Here is a 21,211-nt window from a genome sequence, read left to right on the forward strand (position 1 = left end):
TAAAGAATCTGAGAAAACCCAAAACATTAAGTCCAAAGAAATCCACACCAAGACACATTAGCATCAACTTTCTTTGAAAACTAAAGACAAAGCAAAGAAGTTTGAAACAGTCAGAAGCATCAGCATTTCATACAGAGGAAAAAGAATTTAAACACTGAATTTGTCACTAGAAACCATGAAGGCCAACAGAAAATGATGCCATATTTTTCAAGTGCTGTAAGAAAAGAACTGTCAGTTCCTAGTCTCAGATCTAGTAATGAAGGGGAAATCAAGACATTCTAAGATAAAGGAAACTCAAAGAATGTGTTACCAGCTGAATTATGATAAAAGAATGACTATCTTGATTATTTTGGAATTTAAGAAACGATTCATTACATTAGGTTTGTGACAGTATGGGGGAAAGTGAATACTTTCTGGTGAACATAGTGGAATAATTAATTCCCTATAAGGTGTTTTATTTTGTTCTTGCATCTCTCTCTCTCTCTCTCTCTTTCTCTGAGTCTGCTTCTTACTGGATCTGGCAGTCAATCTATAGTGCATGTATGCAGTATGCATGGCAATATAGAGAAGTCCAATTTCCTGACTTTGAAGACTATCGTTTATCTTGTGTTGTTCTTCTGACCAGACTTAGCTTGATGTTGGCAGCTTCACCCAAAGACTCCCTCTTCCACTAAATCGGGGTCAGTTGTAATGTTTGTGAAATGCAGATTCTTTTACATCATCCTAATAGGTGAGATATCCAACTGAACTCCATGGTAATTAGCAACTGATCCCAGTTATTTCTACTGAGGTATCTTCAGGTTGTGTATTCAGCCTGATTCAAGGCTCCCAAGCAGTGGATTCCACAGCTGTGGTGACAAGTTTTAAAGAGCAGATCTGTTCCTCTGAAGGACACCAATTTTTCATTCTTGTTCGTTGCCCTTGTCCACCAGGTACAGTGGCGAGAACCTCAGAACTCAGCTAGGCCTGGATTTGAATCCCTGCCTGGCTATACTATAGTTACCAGTCAGCATCCTTCTGAACCTATTTTCTCATTGAAAACAGAAGAAATTCCTGAACTCAAAATACTGTTAGGAGAACTTGTGAAGGGGAGGCAAAATAGAATAGGGAAGAAAAGCACAGGCTCTGGAGTTCAGAGAGAGCAGGTGTGAATTCCACTTCTGCCTCTTGCCAGCTGAAGGATGTGGGGCTAGGGCATGTTATTTTATCTCTTTGAGCTTCATCTTCAAAGTAAGGATGATACTTCCTAGACCAAGATTAATTGAAATGATCCAGACAAATGGTATGTACTCAATAAATTGCAGCTATTATTTTTAGTTTGGGGAAAGAACTTTTTACAGTGTCAGGGATGCAGGAATGTTTGCCTATTATTGATAACAATATGTAAAGTTAATTATTTAATTTTCTGAGCAGAATTATCAGCTGTGGCGTTGTGAAGTAGACTTCAGGGTTATGCTGACCTAGGATTAATGCCTACCCTATAATTACCTCTGTGGCTTTGGCACAAGTTGCTTAATTTTTCCTAGCCTCATGTTTTCATAAAGGAATGTACAGTACTATTTACCTCGCAGGATCTGTGTAAGACTCTAGTAGAATTTAATTTCCAATTTTTCCTCCCTTCTTCTAGTTCTACCTCCCCAGTCCTCTCTCTGCAGAAAAAGAAAAAAAAAAAAGATATGGGCTAGGAATACCTGCGTTTTCAATCAAATTCTGGTCAAAAATGCTCATATATAATTTGTGCCTGAATCATGATTGCAGCTTTCGAATGATTGATATAACTAGAGGACTGCAGTCCTTCTGGTTAAAATCAGGATTCTGATTATCTGTTTTGGAAAATAGTTTATCATGCTTCCTAGATTCTTGAATTGACAATCACACATATAGTCAAGTACCTTCCTGGGACATATGACCCATGCAATATGGTCAACATTAAGAAAATGGATACGGTTAATTTCAGACCATATTTGGGTCTGGAGAACAGATCTGTTCTTCTATTGAGGATAAACTAAGGCATGGCATCCTTGAATCCATACATTGCATGTATGTTTTTTTAGAGGACAATTCTTAATGAAAAACTTGCATTTGCAGAAAACTCAAGGTACCCATGGAAAATATTTCTTAAATGTCTTATACTTTGCCTATTACTCAATAATTTGATTGCTTGAAGTTGTCACTTAGTAGGAGGATGATCTACTTGGTTTAGAGCTCTTTTAAATCTGATTCCTCTTCAGATGAATCAGAGATATTTTTGGATCATAAATCTGTGATTTATATACTTCATAAACTGAAAAATATTATCCAGATTTAAGGAGCAAGATGTTTTCTTTTTTTCTGTTCTAATTTCTTCTTTTATTTTTATATAATTCATCAGAACCTTTGACTCTTTTTCCCTCTAATATTTCAGAGAGCTATTCCTCCTGTACAAAATCATAACAGAAACTTTGCTTTCATTTCATACCTTACTGGATTCTTCAGTAATCATTGACTGAAACAAAATAGTGATTGCATTTTGCTCTTTGCTCCTAATTGTATCATTCATTATTGTCATTTGTCCTTGTCTTCCTTTCTATCCTGTTCCATTGCATCCTGGATTATCACTGTAGTATGTGGGCATTTCTGAATTAAAATTTCCTCAGTAGGACAGCCACAAGAAAGATAATTAAATCGGTATACAAGTACTAGATTCATCTGTGTTCAACCATCTGCACAATCTTGAAAGAAGATTTGATAGTCTTTGGAGGAAGATATTTGAATACAGTGATATTAAACCTTGATAATCTCCCCAAAGTAAAAAATTCCTGAAACATCATTACTATTACAGTTCTTCAAAGAGTCATGTTATTTTATTGATATTGATAGTAGTGATTGACTGCCCAAAGTTATCCAAAAAAAGTATAATCTGAACTAGAATTAATGGACTTTGAGGAAAAAAAAGTGCTAAGAACGTGGTTTAGGTTATATAGAAGAATATACCTATTCACTATAAGTAAGAAAAATTCTAAGATATTAAATGAATAATGGGATGGGGAGGGAGGTGGGAGGGGGGTTCGGGATGGGGAACACATGTAAACCCATGGCTGATTCATGTCAATGTATGGCAAAAACCACTACAATATTGTAAAGTAATTAGCCCCCAACTAAAATAAATAAATTTATTAAAAAAAAATAAATGAATAAAGTGTGTTTTTAAAACTGAGAGTAGGGGGTATTAAAATGGAAAGGATATTTTTATTTTTGTTAATATTCTCCTTCCTGAAAATTGTAGAATCTGGGTAGGTAAAAATGAATAGGCAATTCAGTGGAAAAAACTTAAGAATTTCTCACATGTGTTTGTTATGTAATGATTGTGTTGAACTTCAGTGAAATGTAGTGAAAGTGCTAAAGTGGGAAACACTTAGAATTTTTCCTATAACCCTGGGATGTTACAGTTGTTAATTTTAAACAGAAAATGCTGTTCATTTTCTCATTAATGGTAAGAGACAGATGCTTTACCTGAAGCTATGGTCTGCAGGCAACCCTGGTAGTCAATCACATCTTTCATGTTATGTTGGGTTTGTGCTTTTGGCATTTGCTTATTCAGAAATACTGCATCTTATTAGGGTTTTTTTTTTTTTTTTTTACTGTGATTGCAGTTTTAGTTCATGTACTCTGCTAGACCTACCATTGAAATATGATTGCACAGAACATCGGTGGATTCTCCAGATTTTGAGAAGAATATATCACATATTGAACTGATATTTTATATTTCACATAAACTTGAAACATAGAAAATACTTTCATCTTTTATTTAACTGATGCAAGACCATAAGCCATTTCTCTTACATGCACTGTTCCTGTTACTTTACATAAGAATATGGTGTCAGCCCAGTGCATGGATACTTGTTATCAAAACCCTGTCATTCCATTTGGCATTAAAGGAAACACACGGGAAACTGTACAATCTGGACTCCAAACTTCTGATAACCAGATGGTAAGTTAGCCTCAATGTAGTGCAAACATTGTCTGTTTGCAAGACTGATATTTGCACACACATCTTTAGCAGATGATGGTAAAGCATTGCACAGAAGAATCATGTCTCCTGAGTCACAGAGAGAGGAACATCTTCCTCAAATCTATTTTCTCTTCTCTTTTTGCAAAGGCTGATGGATTCTTTTAAATACAAAGATATTTTGAGAAAGATTTGGAAAGTTAAATGTGGAAAGGTGTGTCTCCAATCTGGGAACTTTTTCTTTTTCTCTCCCTATTTAAAGATAAGGCTTAGAAAATCTCACTCATCTAGCGTTTCTCTTTGAATGGCCTAAATGGATTGGTAGCCATAAATAATGAGATCATCAGTCATTCACAAGTTCCATCATACAGATGCATATGCATATATATATAGGTAGACAAGTTATATCTATCTGTGCCTGCCTCTGTGTGCATGCGTGTTTTCACAGACTCATGTTCATTTTTTTTTTTTTTTTAATTCATGCTTTGCCATTGGTGCCCATGAAGCATAAAAAAATGTCAGTAGAATTTGGAATCTCTAGAGGCTGTGTGTATAATGGTTAAGAACATGAGTCTGAAGTCAATATTGTCCCTGTGATGTCGTGAAAGTTAATTAGCTGCTCAACTTCCTAGTCTGTAATGTGACAGTGGTGATAGTCTACCTCCATAGGCTTGTTATGGGATTACATGAAGTAGATCTTTAGAGGTCTTATAAAAGAGCTCTCAAATGAAATGTTCTATGTAAGTGTTAGCTTTCTTTTTATCTGTTATTCTATCATCTATACCCTATCTTGTACCCAAAAGACCCAGGATTGTGATTTTGAAACATTCAACAAATATGTATTTCCTGAGCTGGACCTAATTATGAGTCAGAGATCCATAACCACTCAGCCATGCAACCTTAAGTAAGCCACATTAACTTTCGTAAGCCTGCTTCCTCATCCAAGAAATGGGGGCAATAATTGCTGCCCTGTTTTCCTCATAGGGTTATTGTGCAGACCAAATGAGACAGTTTTTATGAAAGCATGTGTTTAGTTTGAAATGCAAGGCAGATAGTTGTGATGCTTGTGGAGATAGTTTATCTACAAAAAGGAATAAGGTGATTGATTCAGGCTCACTTCTTGTGGTCTAGCCAGTGTGATAAGACACTTACACATACAACTATATTACAGTTAAAATGTGCTAATACATCAGAAAGTTCCAGAACAAGTGTTTTGATAAGACTCAAAATATGGAGAAGTTATTTCTGACTCTGAAAATAATGGAAAGAGAATATTTATCAATCAAGACTGTATACATGTTCTGAAGTAATTTTTAAGGTTCTCGGTCACCTTGATTATTATCTTGCTTAAATAATGTTCTTTTTAGAGTCAAGTCATTAAGGAACACACACTAACAGCTAAAGATAATCTCAACATTTGGAGAGATTTTATTTCTTAATGTAACAGGTGAACATCAGGACAGTTTTTTGAGAGCCCCCTCCCTCAAAACTGTTTTTATCTGAGAAAGTAAAAAATGTATGCTCACAGCCACTTTGCTCAAGGCACTTTTTTCAACTAGGAAACATTTGGGTTTTTCTTCTTTTTAGGATAAAAAAACTTTTCACTAACTCATATGATTTAGAAAACATTTCCATCGGGCAATATTAATATAAAGTCTTGTCTATAATTCAGGTAGCTTTTACAAGTCAAGTTAAATAGTCTATTCTGATTGTTTGCCCTTCTTAAATCCATATTTTAGAAAGACTTATAAGGAGAAATAACATCTGTTGCCTTTTATTTAAGGCAGCCTTAGATTCTCTCCAGGATCTAGGTCTCAGTGGTAATGGGGGTGTGGGGGTGCACCAAACCCACACATAGCTAAACCTTCTAACTAAAGAAAATAACCTTGAAAGGGTATGTCTCAAGTCAGACTCCTTTTGTATCATCTTTCTTGTCTATGTCAGAGTGACTTCCTTGCATCCGATTTTGGAAAGGCAAGAAGTTAGAGTCCTTCTTAACATATGCGTGGATTGTTGCTAAAGCAAAGAAAGGTGGAGTCTGCAGACAACTTCCTTATCCCCACCTCTCCCTTCATAGTTTTGCCCTTAAAATGAAAGGAAACACAGTTTTGGAGGTTTCTACCTATATTATTAATATTTTATTATTAATAGCAATGCCTCTGCATTGAATTGACACTTTGAACTCTACTTTATTACCAAAATGACTTTTATACCACCTACACTTGGTATGGCTCATAATATCTTATTGAAGTACTTTTGGATATCACATAGGGTGTGAGTGATTCACAACCGTAAGCAATTGTCAGTGTAGATAATAGCTGACTGCACAAGCTAATTTGTTTGAAATCTCTAAGCAATCTTGTTTAATATCCGGAAGTTCATTCCCTAGAACTCAACCAAGATGCCAACACCTACCATCAAAGTTCATGTTCTGCAAATAATGATGTCTTAATATAATTTTTGAATAAATATGTCCTGCTTATTAATTAAAATTGTTCTGTGCACAAAACATATAATTACTATGTTTCCTGTCAGCTAATGAGTCAGAGTACTGAGATGATTACTTTTGAGATTAATTATTTTTAAATATTGCAGATTATACCTACTCATTATGCTTCATCTACAGACTTCTACTGTATTTGAGTAAATTTTAGATAAATTCTCTCATAGAATATGATGCCATTTTTGAATGGGCCATCATTATTCATTAACTGTACTAAATTTTGTCTCAGTGAAGGAAAGTAGGAGATGGTAAGGAAGACAAAAGTGCAAAGCAAAAGGCTGGAAAGGCTAAGGAATATTGTCCTGGATGTTCTGTATATTCCCCTACATCTCCAGTCTTCCTCCCGTGGACCTAGCAAAGCATCAGTGGGGCTTCTCTGCCTTCTGCCTTTTGGGTGGGCAAGGCCAGTGGGAGGCACTAGTAGAGGACTGGAGGATGGGATAAAATGAGGTCTGGGTTTTCCTCCCTGGTTTCCTCCTGACAGAGCTTTATCAGAGGCCGTGTTTCTTTCCAAGGCCACAGTTCCTGAAGGCCCTTTGTTATAGATGCTGTTCCCCCTGCTCCTTATTTCTTGCAGGTCACCGAGGAGGCAAAGCCTTCCTCTACTTCCTCTACAAATCATCAGGAATCTGATGATTCCTGGCGGAATCATCTCCCATGTTGATTTCTTTTACCTCTGTCCCATGTCTATAAATTATTCTGTCATCCCTCTCTCTTTGGTCACCACTTCTGAGAGTTTCATCTGTTCCTGCTAGTGTTTGATTGTTACAGGTAAAAGAGCACAGAGAAGAAACCAAGTTTGCAGCCAGCACTTGCTGGCTTTAAGCTTGTTCTGTTGCTTCCTAGCTGTGTAACCTCAGGCAAATCGCTTACTCTTCTTGGACTTACTCTTGAACTGTGCAGTGAAGGACCATTGAACCAGATTCTGGGCTCTAAAAATGCTATGCTCTGTATGCAGTTCAAGTTATAGAAACGGCCACCCCTATGGTATGCCACTAACAAATTCTTTAGTCACGTCCAATGGCGGTGGTGGGGGCGGACAACCCTAGTGGAATTGATGTCAGCACTTAGTAATGCTGTCCATGAACTGAGGGGAAATAATTCATACATTGAAATTGCTGTGTTCAGATGTTTCTCCAAATGATTTTTTTTTTTTTTTTGCATATTATGGTGAAAGTGTTAGTCACTCAGTTGTGTCTGACTCTTTGCAACCCCAGGGACTGTAACCCACCAGGCTCCTTTGTCCGTGGAATTCTCCAGGCAAGAATACTAGAGTGGGTAGGCATTTCCTTTTCCAGGAGATCTTCCTGACCCAGGAATCAAACGCAAGTCTCCTTCATTGCAGGCAGATTCTTTACTGTCTAAACCACTAGGGAAGCAATATCATCAAAATAGAGATATATTCCTTGTTAGGTCTGCTGGAATGACTCTATCTATTGTGAGGTTAGTCTCTGGTTTTAAGTGAAGCACTATCAACTATTACTTAGGGACCAGTTTCGATACAGAAGATCATTTTTAGGTCCCAGCTTTTCTTTTGTTTAGAAATAATGTTTCGTGAAGCATCACTTTTCTGACTAACATGTGTATGCTCTTTCATTGGACCCTATTTACTTACCTTCTTCTCATTGATTACATCATTGCAAGGTGAAGGAAAATAGAGTGACAAATGAAAGCAGAGCCACAATGATCACGGTGAATGGAAAGTCAGGAATATCTAATTTCATCGCACTTTGCTTTATTGTGCTTCAGAGATACTGTTTTTACAAATTGAAGGTTCCTGGCAACCTTGCATTGAGCAAGTCTATTGGTGCAATTTTCCAACAGCATTATTTTTTAACTAAAGTGTTTACATTTTTTAGACACAATGCTATCACCCTCTTAATAGACTGCAGTGTAGTATAACTTTTATATGCACTGGGAAACTGAAAGATGTATGTGACTCACTTTATTACAATGTTAACTTTATTGTGGTGGTTTGGAACCATACCTGCGATATCTCCAAGGTATGCGTGTATGAACATTTGAAGAATCTGTATATTTTTGTATGGTTATTTCACTGGATGGTGCAGCAGCTGTGTCAGTTACTATGTTTTCAGGGTCCAGGTTTTTAATCAGCAGAGCAAATGAAAATTTTACTGATGTAACCTGTAGAAGGGCTGTGGTGGGGCCCTGAGTCCTTGAGCCAAAAACATGAATGATAACCAAAATGGAGAGAAGCCAACTCCGAGATAAGGATAACAATATTGATTATAGTTTAGTTGCAGTGACCTAAAAGAGAGATGCAAGAAAGCAATACCTCAGTAAAATGCTAGGACAATAATTTTTGAAGGAGTAGCTACCTTTTGCTTAACAGGGGGAATGGTGTCTTACCTGCAAAGTGAAAGTGTTAGTCATTCAGTCATGTCCAACTCTTTGTAACCCCAGGGACTGTAGCCCACCAGGTTCCTCTGTCTATGGGATTCTGCAAGCAAGAATGCCAGAGTGGATAGCCATTCCCTTCTCCAGGGGATCTTTCTGACCCAGGGATCGAACTCGGGTCTCTTGCATTGCAGGCAGATTCTTTATTGTCTGAGCCACCAGGGAAGCGATGTTACCTGCTACATCACTGCAATTATCTTCAGGTGCTGTCCTCAAAATTCCCTTTCATTCAGGATGTTATTTTGCTCTGATGTCAGGTAGTGGAGGATAACCAGGCTTCTGGAGGGTGTGTAATACATAGTAACATCATCTGTTCTGTGCTGCTCTAATAGGACTCTGTGCTATTTTATTCATAGGATTACTTGTCCCTCAACTATCAGTGAGATCCCTTTATACTTTACATGATTCAACACAGCAATGAATGACTTAAGCTTGAAAAGTTACCAAGGCGTTTTAACTTATTTTTTTCAGAAGAATGGTAAAGCAGAAAGCTATGATGCATTTGTAGTTTAAAATAATTTGCTAATATCTATTTTCATTGGCAGTTTTCAGCAGTTTGCTTCAAATCTTTTCAAAATAAATTCATTTGTTTTCTCATTTGACCTTTTTTGAAGATTAGTAGTACTTAAAATATACAGAAAAGTGATAAAAGAGGTTGCCTTTTGCTAGAGCATTTAGAACAATAAGAGGCACGGGTGGGATGGAAATTGAATTTCTACTGTAGACACTTCATCATGCTATATTCTTCTTATTATGAATTACCTATTCAAAAACATTTTGCATGCAGCCCCAAAAGGAAATAAATAATCTCACTCAGTTCATGAGAATTGTTTTCAAGTTTGATTTTGCATTGTTTGAATATTTAATATACAATGATTTCAGCTCTGTAAGCTAAGCTGTGTATGAATCTGAGCACATATTTATCATCAAAATGTTCCTACTGAAAAGAACCAGACCTTTTCTTTAAATTTCATATTTTGCTTTCACTGACAGTATCTGATGTTAGTGGTAATCATAACTGACTCCTCCCTATGCCACTTCTCCATCAGTCAACAAATTCTGATACCTGTCCGTTGTGTCCTTTCACTTTTTTTGCTCCAAGTCTAATCACTGTTCTAGTTTGGGACCTCATTATCTCTTAGTCAGAATCCTGAAACATTTAGTTTAACTAGTCTTCTTGTCCCCAGGCTTTGCTCTCAGCAACCAGTCCTCCACACTGCAACCCAAGTTAACCTTTAATGCAGCCTTCTCCTCCTGCTGGGAAAATAAGTGGTTTCCACTGTCCACAGAAAAAACAACATCCATTAATCTCTTGGTGTTCTTGTCCCCACTTGTCTTATCTTTGTGATTTCTCTCAACATTCATTTATTTGATTTTTTTCCTTTTGAGTGCCTGCTAATATGTTAGATGTTGTGCTCGGGATAAAAGGAAGAACAATACCACATGGGGTCCCCCTTCTCATAATCTTTACTGCCCACTGGGTGCAGGGCATATAATCAAATTATACAAATATCTATAAAGAAACAAAGATCAGTGCTATGAGAGGGAAGAGCTCATAGTTAGGAAAACGTGTACTTGACCTAGTCTTGGGACTCAGAAAGTTTCCTGAATTGATGTTGCTAAAAGAGAAATTAGGAGAGTGAATTGAAGCAACTTCACATGAGATTTCATGCTACCTGCAACCTACCATGAGTCTTCCTGGGACTTTGCTCCAGACTTTCCCTACTTCACTTTATATTTGGTAAAACTTTCTGTTTAATTATCTTCCCCCTTTCTTTTGCTTTATAGAATATCCACTGTTCCAGATCCAACTCAAATATTATAGTCATCCCTCCATCCCTGGAGGGTAATGGGTTCCAGGACCCCAGCAGATCTGCAAATCCTCAGATGCTCAAGTTGCTTGTGTGAAATGGCACAGTGTTTTCATATAACCCATGTGTATCCTCCATATACCTTAAATCATCTCTAGATCATTTATAATACTTAATATAATATAAATACTATGCAAGTAGTTGCCAGTGTATGACAAATTTACGTCATGTGTTTTGGAACTTTCTGGAATGTTTTTCTCTGATATGTTTGATCTTTTGTTGGTTGACTCCCTGGATGCTGAATCTGTAGATGCAAAAGGTTGATTGATCTTCCCTAGCATGACTTAAGCCTCATGTTCTTGAACCCAATGGCCTAGACGAATGAATAGTTTTCATCTCTCAGGTCCCATATCATTTTCTATGAATTAGTTATTGCTTGGCATTTGTCTCATTGTTACACATGCATTTGACTATATTTCTCTCTCAATTTCTTGTGTCCTTTGTATTCAGAACAGGAAGAACTTAGTGTATCCATTTGATCAAGTAAAACCTATCAGCAAATCAGTAGAATGATTGTTTTATAGGTGCTGTCAATTTTATTGACTTTAGATAATAAGTATTTACAGATTGTCTCTTTCTGTTTTATAGTATCATTAATAAGAGAAGTTTCCTTTATAAGGAAGTGAAATATTTCAGTTATTGCTCTATGACCCAATAGTTTCAAACTTGAAATTCATTTCCCTAGAGAGAAAGGAGAATGCATTTGATTCTTGGATATGTATAGAAAAGGCAGAGCTGCCCAATAGAAATAGCCAAAGATACATGAGTTCTAATGCTAATTTTAATTTTTATAGTATTTGAGCAAATATTTTCACTTAAAAGCAACTCAATTCTCTCACCTGAAAAACAGATGTAAGTATTTCCCTTGCTTGTTCATTGTAACAATTGAATAAGTAACATGTAAACAATCTAGTTCAAACAATGTAAGTTCATTCTTACGATAGCTCTCCTGCCTTCCCCTCCCTTTACTCTTATGTTTTTCATGACTTGGGCACTTTAGGCACCTTTGTCAGGTTATGTGCCCAGGGGCAAGTTACTGAGAATGAAGGGATCTATGCTTTATAATGGGCTTCCCTAGTGGCTCAGATGGCAAAGAATCTGCCTGCCTTGCAAGAGACCTGGGTTCGATCTCTGGGTCAGGAAGATCCTCTGGAGAAGGGAATGGATACTGCTTTCAGTATTCTTGCCATGAACAGAGGAGCCTGGCAAGCTACAGTCCATGGGGTTGCAAAGAGTCAGATGCCACTGAGTGACTAACATGCTTTATAATAGATCCTGGAAATCAGGAAGAGAAAACTTCAGCCTTCACATAGTGACAGCCACTCTTTGACTCACTTAACAAATGTTGGAATGTTGACCTAGCACTCTTTGTATGCCAACCAGTTGTTGAGCAGTGGAATAGTCTCACCCTAAGGGTATCATTACTTTCCATTTCCAGTGAGGTTTGGAGAAGCTACATGCAAGAACATTGGATTCTGAATGAAGCATGCCCATGAGTGAAAGTGGGAAAGTTTAGCTATGGAGGCCCCAACACTGGATGGGGTTGACTCCTGGATGACCAAGAGGCTTTTTCCTGTAGTCTGGCCATTGTACGCCTGCTGGCTATGGGCTGTGGCCAGAGGGGTCACCTGTGGCATATCACAGGCATAACAGTCAGGACCTTTCTCATTATTTAACTCTGAGCCAGTACAAGACTTGCAGCTCTGAAGGCTTGAATACAGAAGACAACTTTTGGCAAAGTCTCTAAAGACAGGAGGATTATTAGCCAAAGACCTCATTGTATATATGGACAAAATAATACCTTTTTTTTTCCTATGATGAAGAATACAAAACAGCTAGCAAAGTTATTATGTAATTAGTTGTTTACAAGTCTTTTTTTCTGGAAGACATCAACTTTTTCTTTCTTCATCTTTTTAAATGAATTGCAAAACGACAGCATATTTTCAGCATAGAAAACCAAATCAGGATTTAGAATGCCTGTATTCATAGAGAGAAATAAACCTTTGGTAAGAAGAATTACTTTTAATTCTTCTGTAATTTGCAAAATAAAGGAGATGTGGTTATTTAATTTGATTTGCTCCTCTGTGTTTTTAAAAGTGTACTCTAGTCTAAAACAGCTGTGCTGCCTAATGCGTTTATGGCTGAAGTGGAGGGCTGGGATGTTTATTAATGATAGGGATTTGCAAGAAAGAGTGGTAGTTCTATATTGTGTTATTTAATATAATTATGAACTTTGCAATTTTAAAGCTCCTGCAAGCTACAGAACACAAAGGGATGTTGAGTGCTCTAAGGTCACCTGCTGTGTTCCATTGCAGTGACAGTTCTGCACCAGCACATAAAAGGCAAAAGCAAAAGATAATGTATTCATGGAACCATCCTCCCTTAAAAACTTGTGGATATGGCTCAAGCTTATGTTTCCCAATTTCAAGAAAAGTATTTTAATTTTTGAGAAATGTAGTAACATACTTATTAATAGGCATTATGTTACCACTAGACTGACATGTAGCAGAATATGAATGATAAATTTATTAATCAAATAGTATAGAGATATTTCCAGTGAAACTCTATGCTTTTTTGGAGAATAAAATACGTTTTTATATTTAAAAATTATTTTTTAATAAATAAAAATAAGGCAAGGTAGGGGCCTAAATGAATTGATCTATTTTTGACAAAATAATCATTAATGCTATAAGATATCTTATAATCATTAAACTAAAAGAATATAAAATGACCTCTGTTCAGTTCATGTTCACAAAATGCAATGATAGCAATGCAAATAAGAGTGAACATACTCTGTGTTCCAGCCACTAGGCAGGACCATTCTGTGCCTGATATTGTTTAATGTAGTTTTAAATATTGTGGAGTAACTGAGTGTAGTAAAATTTGATGGGCTTTTGATAGCTATCCTTTAAAAGTTTTCTTCAAATGATTGCATTATGGACTCAGAAGGGAATGAGATAAAGAGGACTTGACCATTTCTGAGGTATGTGAAAATATGGTACGGGGCAAGTTACACTGGATTTGAAGTTAGAAATTCCAGCTGGGCTATTTACCTGCCTGAATGCACTTCAGCCAGTTTCTTCTCTGTTTTCTTTAAAATGAGGATAAGAATGTCAATATTTTTTAATTAATTTATTTTTTAATTGAAGGATAATTGCTTTACAGAATTTTGTTGTTTTCTCTCAAACCTCACCATGAATCAGCCATAGGTATACATACACCCCCTCCCTTGTAAACCTCCCTCCCATCTTCCTTTCCATCTCACCCCTCTAGGTAGAAACAGAGCCCCTGTTTGTGTTTCCTGAGCCATGCAGCAAACTCTCATTGGCTATCTATCATACATATGGTAATGCAAGATTCCATGTTACTCTCTCCATACATCTCATCCTCTCCTCCCCTCTCCCCATGTCCATAAGTCTATTCTCTATGTCTGTTTCTCCATTGCTGCCCTGTAAATAAATTCTTCAGAACCATTTTTCTAGATTCCATATATATGCGTTAGAATATGATATTTATCTTTCTCTTTCTGACTCACTTCATTCTGTATAATAGGTTCTAGATTCATCCACCTCATCAGAACTGACTCAAATGTGTTCCTTTTTATGGCTGAGTAATATTCCATTGTGTATATGTACCACTTCTTCTTTATCCATTCATCTGTCAATGGACATTTGGTTGCTTCATGATCTAGCGATTATAAATAGTGCTGCAGTGAACATTGGGTTACATGTGTCTTTTTCAGTTTTGATTTCCTCAGGGTATATGCCTAGGAGTGGGATTGCTGCGTCATATGGTGGTTTTATTCCTAGCTTTTTAAGGAGTCTCCATACCTTCCTTCATATTGGCTGTATCAGTTTACATTCCCAACAGCAACTCAAGAATGTTCCCTTTCTCCACAACCTCTCCAGTATTTATTGTTTGTAGACTTTTTGATGATAGACATTCTCACTGGTGTGAAGTGGTATGTCACTATAGTTTTGATTTGCATTTTCCTAATAATGAGTGATGTTGAGCATCTTTTCATGTACTTGTTAGCAATGTATGTCTTCTTTGGAGAAATGTCTCTTCAAGTCCCTTTCCCACTTTTTGATTGGGTTGTTTGCTTTTCTGATATTGAGTTGTATAAACTGCTTGTTTATTTTGGAAATTAATTCTTTATCAATTGTTTCCTTGCTCTTATTTTCTCCCATTCTGAGGGCTGTCTTTTCACCTTGCCCCCCATCACTTCATGGGAAATAGATGGGGAAACAGTGTCAGACTTTATTTTTTTGGGCTCCAAAATCACTGCTGATGGTGATTGCAGCCATGAAATTAAAAGATGCTTACTCCTTGGAAGGAAGGTTATGGCCAACCTAGATAGCATATTTAAAAGCAGAGACATTACTTTGCCAACAAAAGTCCGTCTAGTCAAGGCTATGGTTTTTCCAGTGGTCATGTATGGATGTGAGTGTTGGATGGTGAAGAAAGCTGAGCGCCGCAGAATTGATGCTTTTGAACTGTGGTGTTGGAGAAGACTCTTGAGAGTCCCTTGGACTGCAAGGAGATCCAATCAATCCATCCTAAAAGAGATCAATCCTGGGTGTTCATTGGAAGGACTGATGTTGAAGCTGGAACTCTAATACTTTGGCCACCTGATGCGAAGAGTTGACTCATTGGAAAAGACCCTAATGCTGGGTAGGATTGGGGGTGGGAGGAGAAGGGGACGACAGAGGATGAGATGGTTGGTTGGCATCACTGACTCGATGGACATGGGTTTGGGTAGACTCTGGGAGTTGGTGATGGACAGAGAGGCCTGGCGTGCTACAGTTCATGGGGTCACAAAGAGTTGGGCATGACTGAGTGACTGAACTGAACTGAACTAGTTTCTTTTGCTGTGCAAAAGATTTTAAGTTTAATTAGGTCCCGTTTGTTTATTTTGCTTTTGTTTCCATTACTCTAAGAGGTGGGTGTTAGAAGATCTTGCTTTTATTTATGTCATCAAGTGTTCTCTGCCTATGTTCTCCTCTAAGAGTTTGAAGTTTCTGGTCTTACATTTAGGTCTTTAATCCATTTTGAGTTTATCTTTGTGTATGACTGCTGCTGCTGGGAGTAATTGAGTTGCATTATTTTGCATGTAGCTGTCCAGTTTTCTCAGCACCATTTACTGAAGAGGCTATCTTTGCCCCATTGTATATTCTTGCCTCCTTTGTCAAAAATAAGGTACCCATAGGTGCATGGATTTATCTCTGGGTTCTCTCTCTTGTTCCATTGGTCTATATTTCTGTTTTTGTGCCAGTATCATGCAGTCTTGATGACTGTAGTTTTGTAGTATAGTCTGAAGTCAGGAAGGTTGAGTCCTCCATCTCCATTCTTCTTTCTCAAGACTGCTTTGGCTATTCAGGGTCTTTTGTGTTTCCACATAAATTGTGAAATTTTTTGTTCTAGTTCTGTGAAAAATGCCATTGGTAATGTAATAAGGATCACACTGAATCTGTAGGATGCATTTGGTAGTATATTCATTTTCACCATATTGATTCTTCCTACTCAGGAAAATGGAGTATCTCTCCATTGGTTTATGCCATCTTTGATTTCTTTCATTAGTGTCTTATAATTTTCTGTGTACTGTTCTTTTGTCTCCTTAGGTAAGTTTATTGCTAGATATTTAATTCTTTTTGTTGAAATGGTGAATGGGATTGAGTCCTTAATTTCTATTTCTGATTTTTTATTGTTAGTATATAGAAATGCAAGTGATTTCTGTGTATTGCTTTTGTATTCTGAAACACTGCTAAATTCACTGATTAGCTCTAGTAATTTTCTGATACTATCTTTACGGTTTTCTATATACAGTATCATGTCATCCGCAAACAGTGAGAGCTTTACTTCTTCTTTTCTGATCTGAATTCCTTTTGTTTCTTTCTCTTCTCTGATTGCTGTAGCTAGGAATTCCAGAACTATGTTGAATAATAGTTGGGAAAGTGGACATCCTTGTCTTGTTCATGATCTTAGGGGTAATGCTTTCAGCTTCTCACCATTTAGAATAATGTTTGCTGTAGGCGTATCATATATGGCCTTTACCATGTTGAGGTAGGTTCATTCTATGCCCATTTTTTGAAGAGTTTTAATCATAAATGGGTGCTGAATTTTGTCAAAGGCTTTTCCTGCATCTATTGAGATGATCATATGGTTTTTATGTTTTGATTTTTAATATGGTGTATCATCTTGATTGATTTGCATATACTGAAGAATCCTTGCATCCCTAGAATAAAAACAACTTGATCATGGTGTATGAGCTTTTTGATGTGTTGCTGAATTCTGTTTGCTAAAATTTTGTTGAGGATTTTTGCATCTATGTTCATCAGTGATATTGGACTGTAGTTTTCTTTTTTGTGTTATCTTTGTCTGGTTTTGGTATCAGAGTGATGGTGGCCTTGTAGAGTGAGTTTGGAAGTGTTCCTACCTCTGCAATTTTCTGAAAGAGTTTCAGAAAGATAGGCATTATTTCTTCTCTAAATGTTTGATAGAATTCTCCTGTGAAACCATCTGGTCCTGGGCTTTTGTTTTTTGGGAGAATTTTTATGACAGCTTCAATTTCAGTCCTTATAATTGGGTTGTTCATAATTTTTTTTTTTTTTCATCCTGGTTCAGTATTGGAAGGTTAAACTTTTCTAAGAATCTGTCCATTTCTTCCAAGTTATCCATTTTATTCCCGTATAGTTGTTCATAATGCTGCTGCTGCTGCTGCTGAGTCACTTCAGTCGTGTCTGACTCTGTGTGACCCCATAGATGGCAGCCCACCAGGCTCTGCCATCCCTGGGATTCTCCAGGCAAGAATACTGGGGTGTTCATAATAGTCTCTTATAGTCCTTTGTATTTCTACATTGTCTGTTGTAACCACTTCTTTTTTAAATTTTGTTGATTTGATTCTTCTCTTTTTTTCTTGATGAGTCTGGCTAAAGGTTTGTCAATTTTGTTTATCTTCTCAAAGAACTAGCTTTTAGTTTTATTAATCTTTACTATTGTTTCTTTTATTTCTTTTTTATTTATATCTGTTTGGATCTTTATGATTTCTTTTCTTCTACTAATTTTGGGTTTGTTCGTGTTGTTCTTGATCCAGTTGTTTTAGATGTAAAGTTAGATTGTCTATTCAATGTTTTCTTGTTTCTTGAGGTAGGATTGTATTGGTATAAACTTCCCTCTTAGAACTGCTTTTGTTGCATCCCATAGGTTTTGAGTTGTCATGTTTTCATTATTTGTTTCCAGAAAATTTTTGATTTCCTTTTTGATTTCTTCAGTAATGTTGGTTACTTAGTTAGTTATTTAGAAGTGTATTGTTTAATCCCCAGGTGTTTGCCTTTTTTACAGTTTATTATTCCTTGTAATTTATATCTAGTCTTGAGCATTGTGGTCAGAGAAGATGCTTGATATGATTTCAGTTTTCTTAAATTTCCTGAGGTTTGATTTGTGACCCAAGATGTTGTCTACCCTGGGGAATATTCCATGTGCACTTGAGAAGGTGTATTCTTCTGCATTTGGATGGAATGTCCTGAAGATATCAAAGAGATCCATCTCATCTAATGTATCATTTAAGACTTGTGTTTCCTTATTAATTTTCTGTTTTGATGATCTGTCCATTGGTGTGAATGGGGTGTTAAAGTCTCATACTATTATTGTGTTACTGTCAATTCCTCCTTTTATGTCTGTTAGTGTTTGTCTTATGAAATGAGGTACTCCTATGTTGGGTGCATAGATATTTACAATTCTTCTGTCTTCCTCTTGAATTGATTCCTTGATCATTATGTAATGTCCTTCCTTTTCTGTTGTAATATTCTTATTTTTAAGGTCTATTTTGTCTGATATAAGGATTCCTACTCCAGCTTTCTTTTGCTTTCCGTTTGCATGGAATGTTTTTCCATCCTCTCACTTTCAGTCTGTATGTGTTTTTAGGTTTGAAGTGGGTGTCTTGGAGGCAGCATATATATGGGTCTTATTTTTGTATCCATTCAGCCAGTCTGTGTCTTTTGGTTGGAGCATTTAATCCATTTACATTTAAAGTAATTATTGATATATATGTTCCTATTGTCATTTTCTTAATTGTTTGGGGTTGATTTTATAGATCTTTTTCTTCTCTTATATTTCTTGGCTATATAAGACCCTTTAACATTTGTTGTAAAGCTGGTTTGTTGGTACTGAATTCTCTTAACTTTTGCTTGTCTGAAAATCTTTTTTTATTTCTCCATCAATTTTGAATGAGATTCTTGCTGGGTACAGTAATCTTGTTTCTTTTTTTTCCCCCCCTTTCATTAGTTTAAATATATCCTGCCATTCTCTTTAGGCCTGCAGAGTTTCTGCTAAACTGGCAGATGTTAAACGTATGGGGTTTCCCTTGTATGTTACTTGTTGCTTTTCCTTTGCTGGTTTTAATATTCTTTCTTTGTGTTTAGTCTTTGTTAGTTTGATTAGTGTGTCTTGGAGTGTTTCTCCTTGGGTTATCCTGTATGGGACTCTGTGATTCTTGAACTTGATTCACTATTTCCTTTTCCATGTTGGGGAAATTTTCAACTATAATCTCTTCAAAAATTTTCTCATACCTTTTCTTTTTCTCTTCTTTTTCTGGAACCCTTATATTTGAATGTTGATGCATTTGATATTGTCCCAGAGGTCTCTGAGATGATCCTCAGTTCTTTTCATTCTTTTTACTTTATTCTGCTCTTCAGAAGTTATTTATACCATTTTATCTTCTGTCTCACTGATTCATTCTTCTGTTTCAGATATTCTGCTATTGATTCCTTCTAGAGTATTTTTAATTTCAGTAATTGTGTTGTTTGTCTCTGTATGTTTATTCTTTAATTCTTCTAGGTCTTTGTTAATTGATTGCTGCATTTTCTCCATTTTGTTTTCAAGGTTTTTGATCATCTTTACTATCATTTTTCTGAATTCTTTTCCAGGTAGTTTGCCTATTTCCTCTTCATTTATTTGGATTTCTGTGTTTCTAGTTTTTTCCTTCATTTGTGTATTATTTTTCTGTCTTTTCATTATTATTTTTTAACTTATTGTGTTTGAGGTCTCCTTTTCCCAGGCTTCAAGTTTGAATTCTTTCTTCCTTTTGGTTTCTGCCTTCCTAAGCTTGGTCCAGTGGTTTGTGTAAGCTTTGTGTAGGGTGAGATTTGTGCTGAGTGATGGTTTGTTTGTTTTTTCTCTGATAGTCAAGGCTGAGCAAGCTCTTAATCCTGTCTGCTGATGATGGGGTTTGTATTTTTGTTTTGTTTGTTGTTTACATGAGGCATCCTGCAGAGTGCTACTGGTGGTTGGGTGATGCTGGGTCTTGTATTCAAGTGGTTTCCTTTGTGTGAGTTCTTATTATTTGATACTCCCCAGGGTCAGTTCTCTGGTAGTCTAGGGTCTTGGAGCCAGTGCTCCCACTCCAAAGGCTCATGGCTTGATCTCTAAATATCTGTCTCACAGGATGGTGATGTCCTTGAAAATAAGAGTTAGTTCTTAGTCGACTTACATTTTCATCATCTAGTGTTTGGCATAGATGCTTCCAGCTGTACCTTGAGAGATATGCGGCCGTCAACAAACCAGAAGCAGCTCTCAAGAATATCTGTATTTTAAGCTTGTAGTAAGGATTAAAAAAGAAAGTTTATAAAAACAGTTGGTGAATCACCTTATATATGAAAGCAAGGCTGAGCTTTTAGTCAAAATTCTTCTTGACCAATGAGATTTCAATGAAATTGAAATCAGCTTCATTTTCAGCATCAGAATTCAGTGAGATGTGCAATGTCCTGTGTCCTAATATGTATCTACTTATAGGTGTATATTTATATAGAATACATACTTACCTCCATATTTATTTATTTTAAAAATATCAAGCCTTATGTTTTCATGGTAATTTCTATTCTATTTCCCCCAGCTCTATTGAGATATAATTGATGTATAACCTTGTGTTAAGTTTAGATATGTAATGTGATAATTTGGTACACACATGCTTACCCAAATAAGATTAGTTAGCACATTTTTTACCTCCTGTAGTTATCATTTTGTCATTGTGTTGGTGATGGTGAGAACATTAATACTCTACTCTCATAGCTGTTTTCATGTACACAAAATAGTAGTCAGCATGCTATATATTAGATTGCCAGAACTTATTCATCTTATACATGAAAGTTTGTACCCTTTGCTGCTACCACTCAGCCCTTGGAAACCACTATTTTACTCTCTATTTCTTTGAGTTCACTGTACATGATTCCACACGTACGTGAGATGCTACAATTTTTGCTTTCTCTCTGACTCATTTCACTAGCATAATTGCCTTAAAAGTCCATCCATGTACCCATGTTGTTGAAAGTTGCAGAGTTTTTCTTCTTTTCATGGCTGAATAATATTTGTACATATATATCTACATATGATATATATATATATATATATATATATACACACACACACATATGGATA

The 21,211-nt window shown here is 36.4% G+C and overlaps 1 protein-coding gene across 11 annotated transcripts in view; it reads left to right on the forward strand.

Annotated features, from left to right (window-relative positions):
• Window positions 1-21,211, forward strand: part of CTNNA3 (catenin alpha 3) — a 1,864,976-nt gene that overhangs the window by 1,198,893 nt on the left and 644,872 nt on the right. The window contains exon 1 of one of the 11 annotated variants that reach the window (XM_081568952.1): window positions 4,576-4,728. The exons of the other annotated variants lie outside the window; for them this stretch is intronic. Coding sequence (XP_081425078.1) covers window positions 4,720-4,728 — 9 coding nt within the window. The 5' untranslated portion in view covers window positions 4,576-4,719. Of the gene's footprint in view, window positions 1-4,575; window positions 4,729-21,211 lie in introns of those variants that run through there. 11 annotated transcript variants of the gene reach the window in all.

Source organism: Giraffa tippelskirchi, chromosome 2 (genome assembly GCF_054371585.1).
Source record: "Giraffa tippelskirchi isolate mGirTip1 chromosome 2, T2T-mGirTip1v1.2.pri, whole genome shotgun sequence".
NCBI lineage: Eukaryota > Metazoa > Chordata > Mammalia > Artiodactyla > Giraffidae > Giraffa > Giraffa tippelskirchi.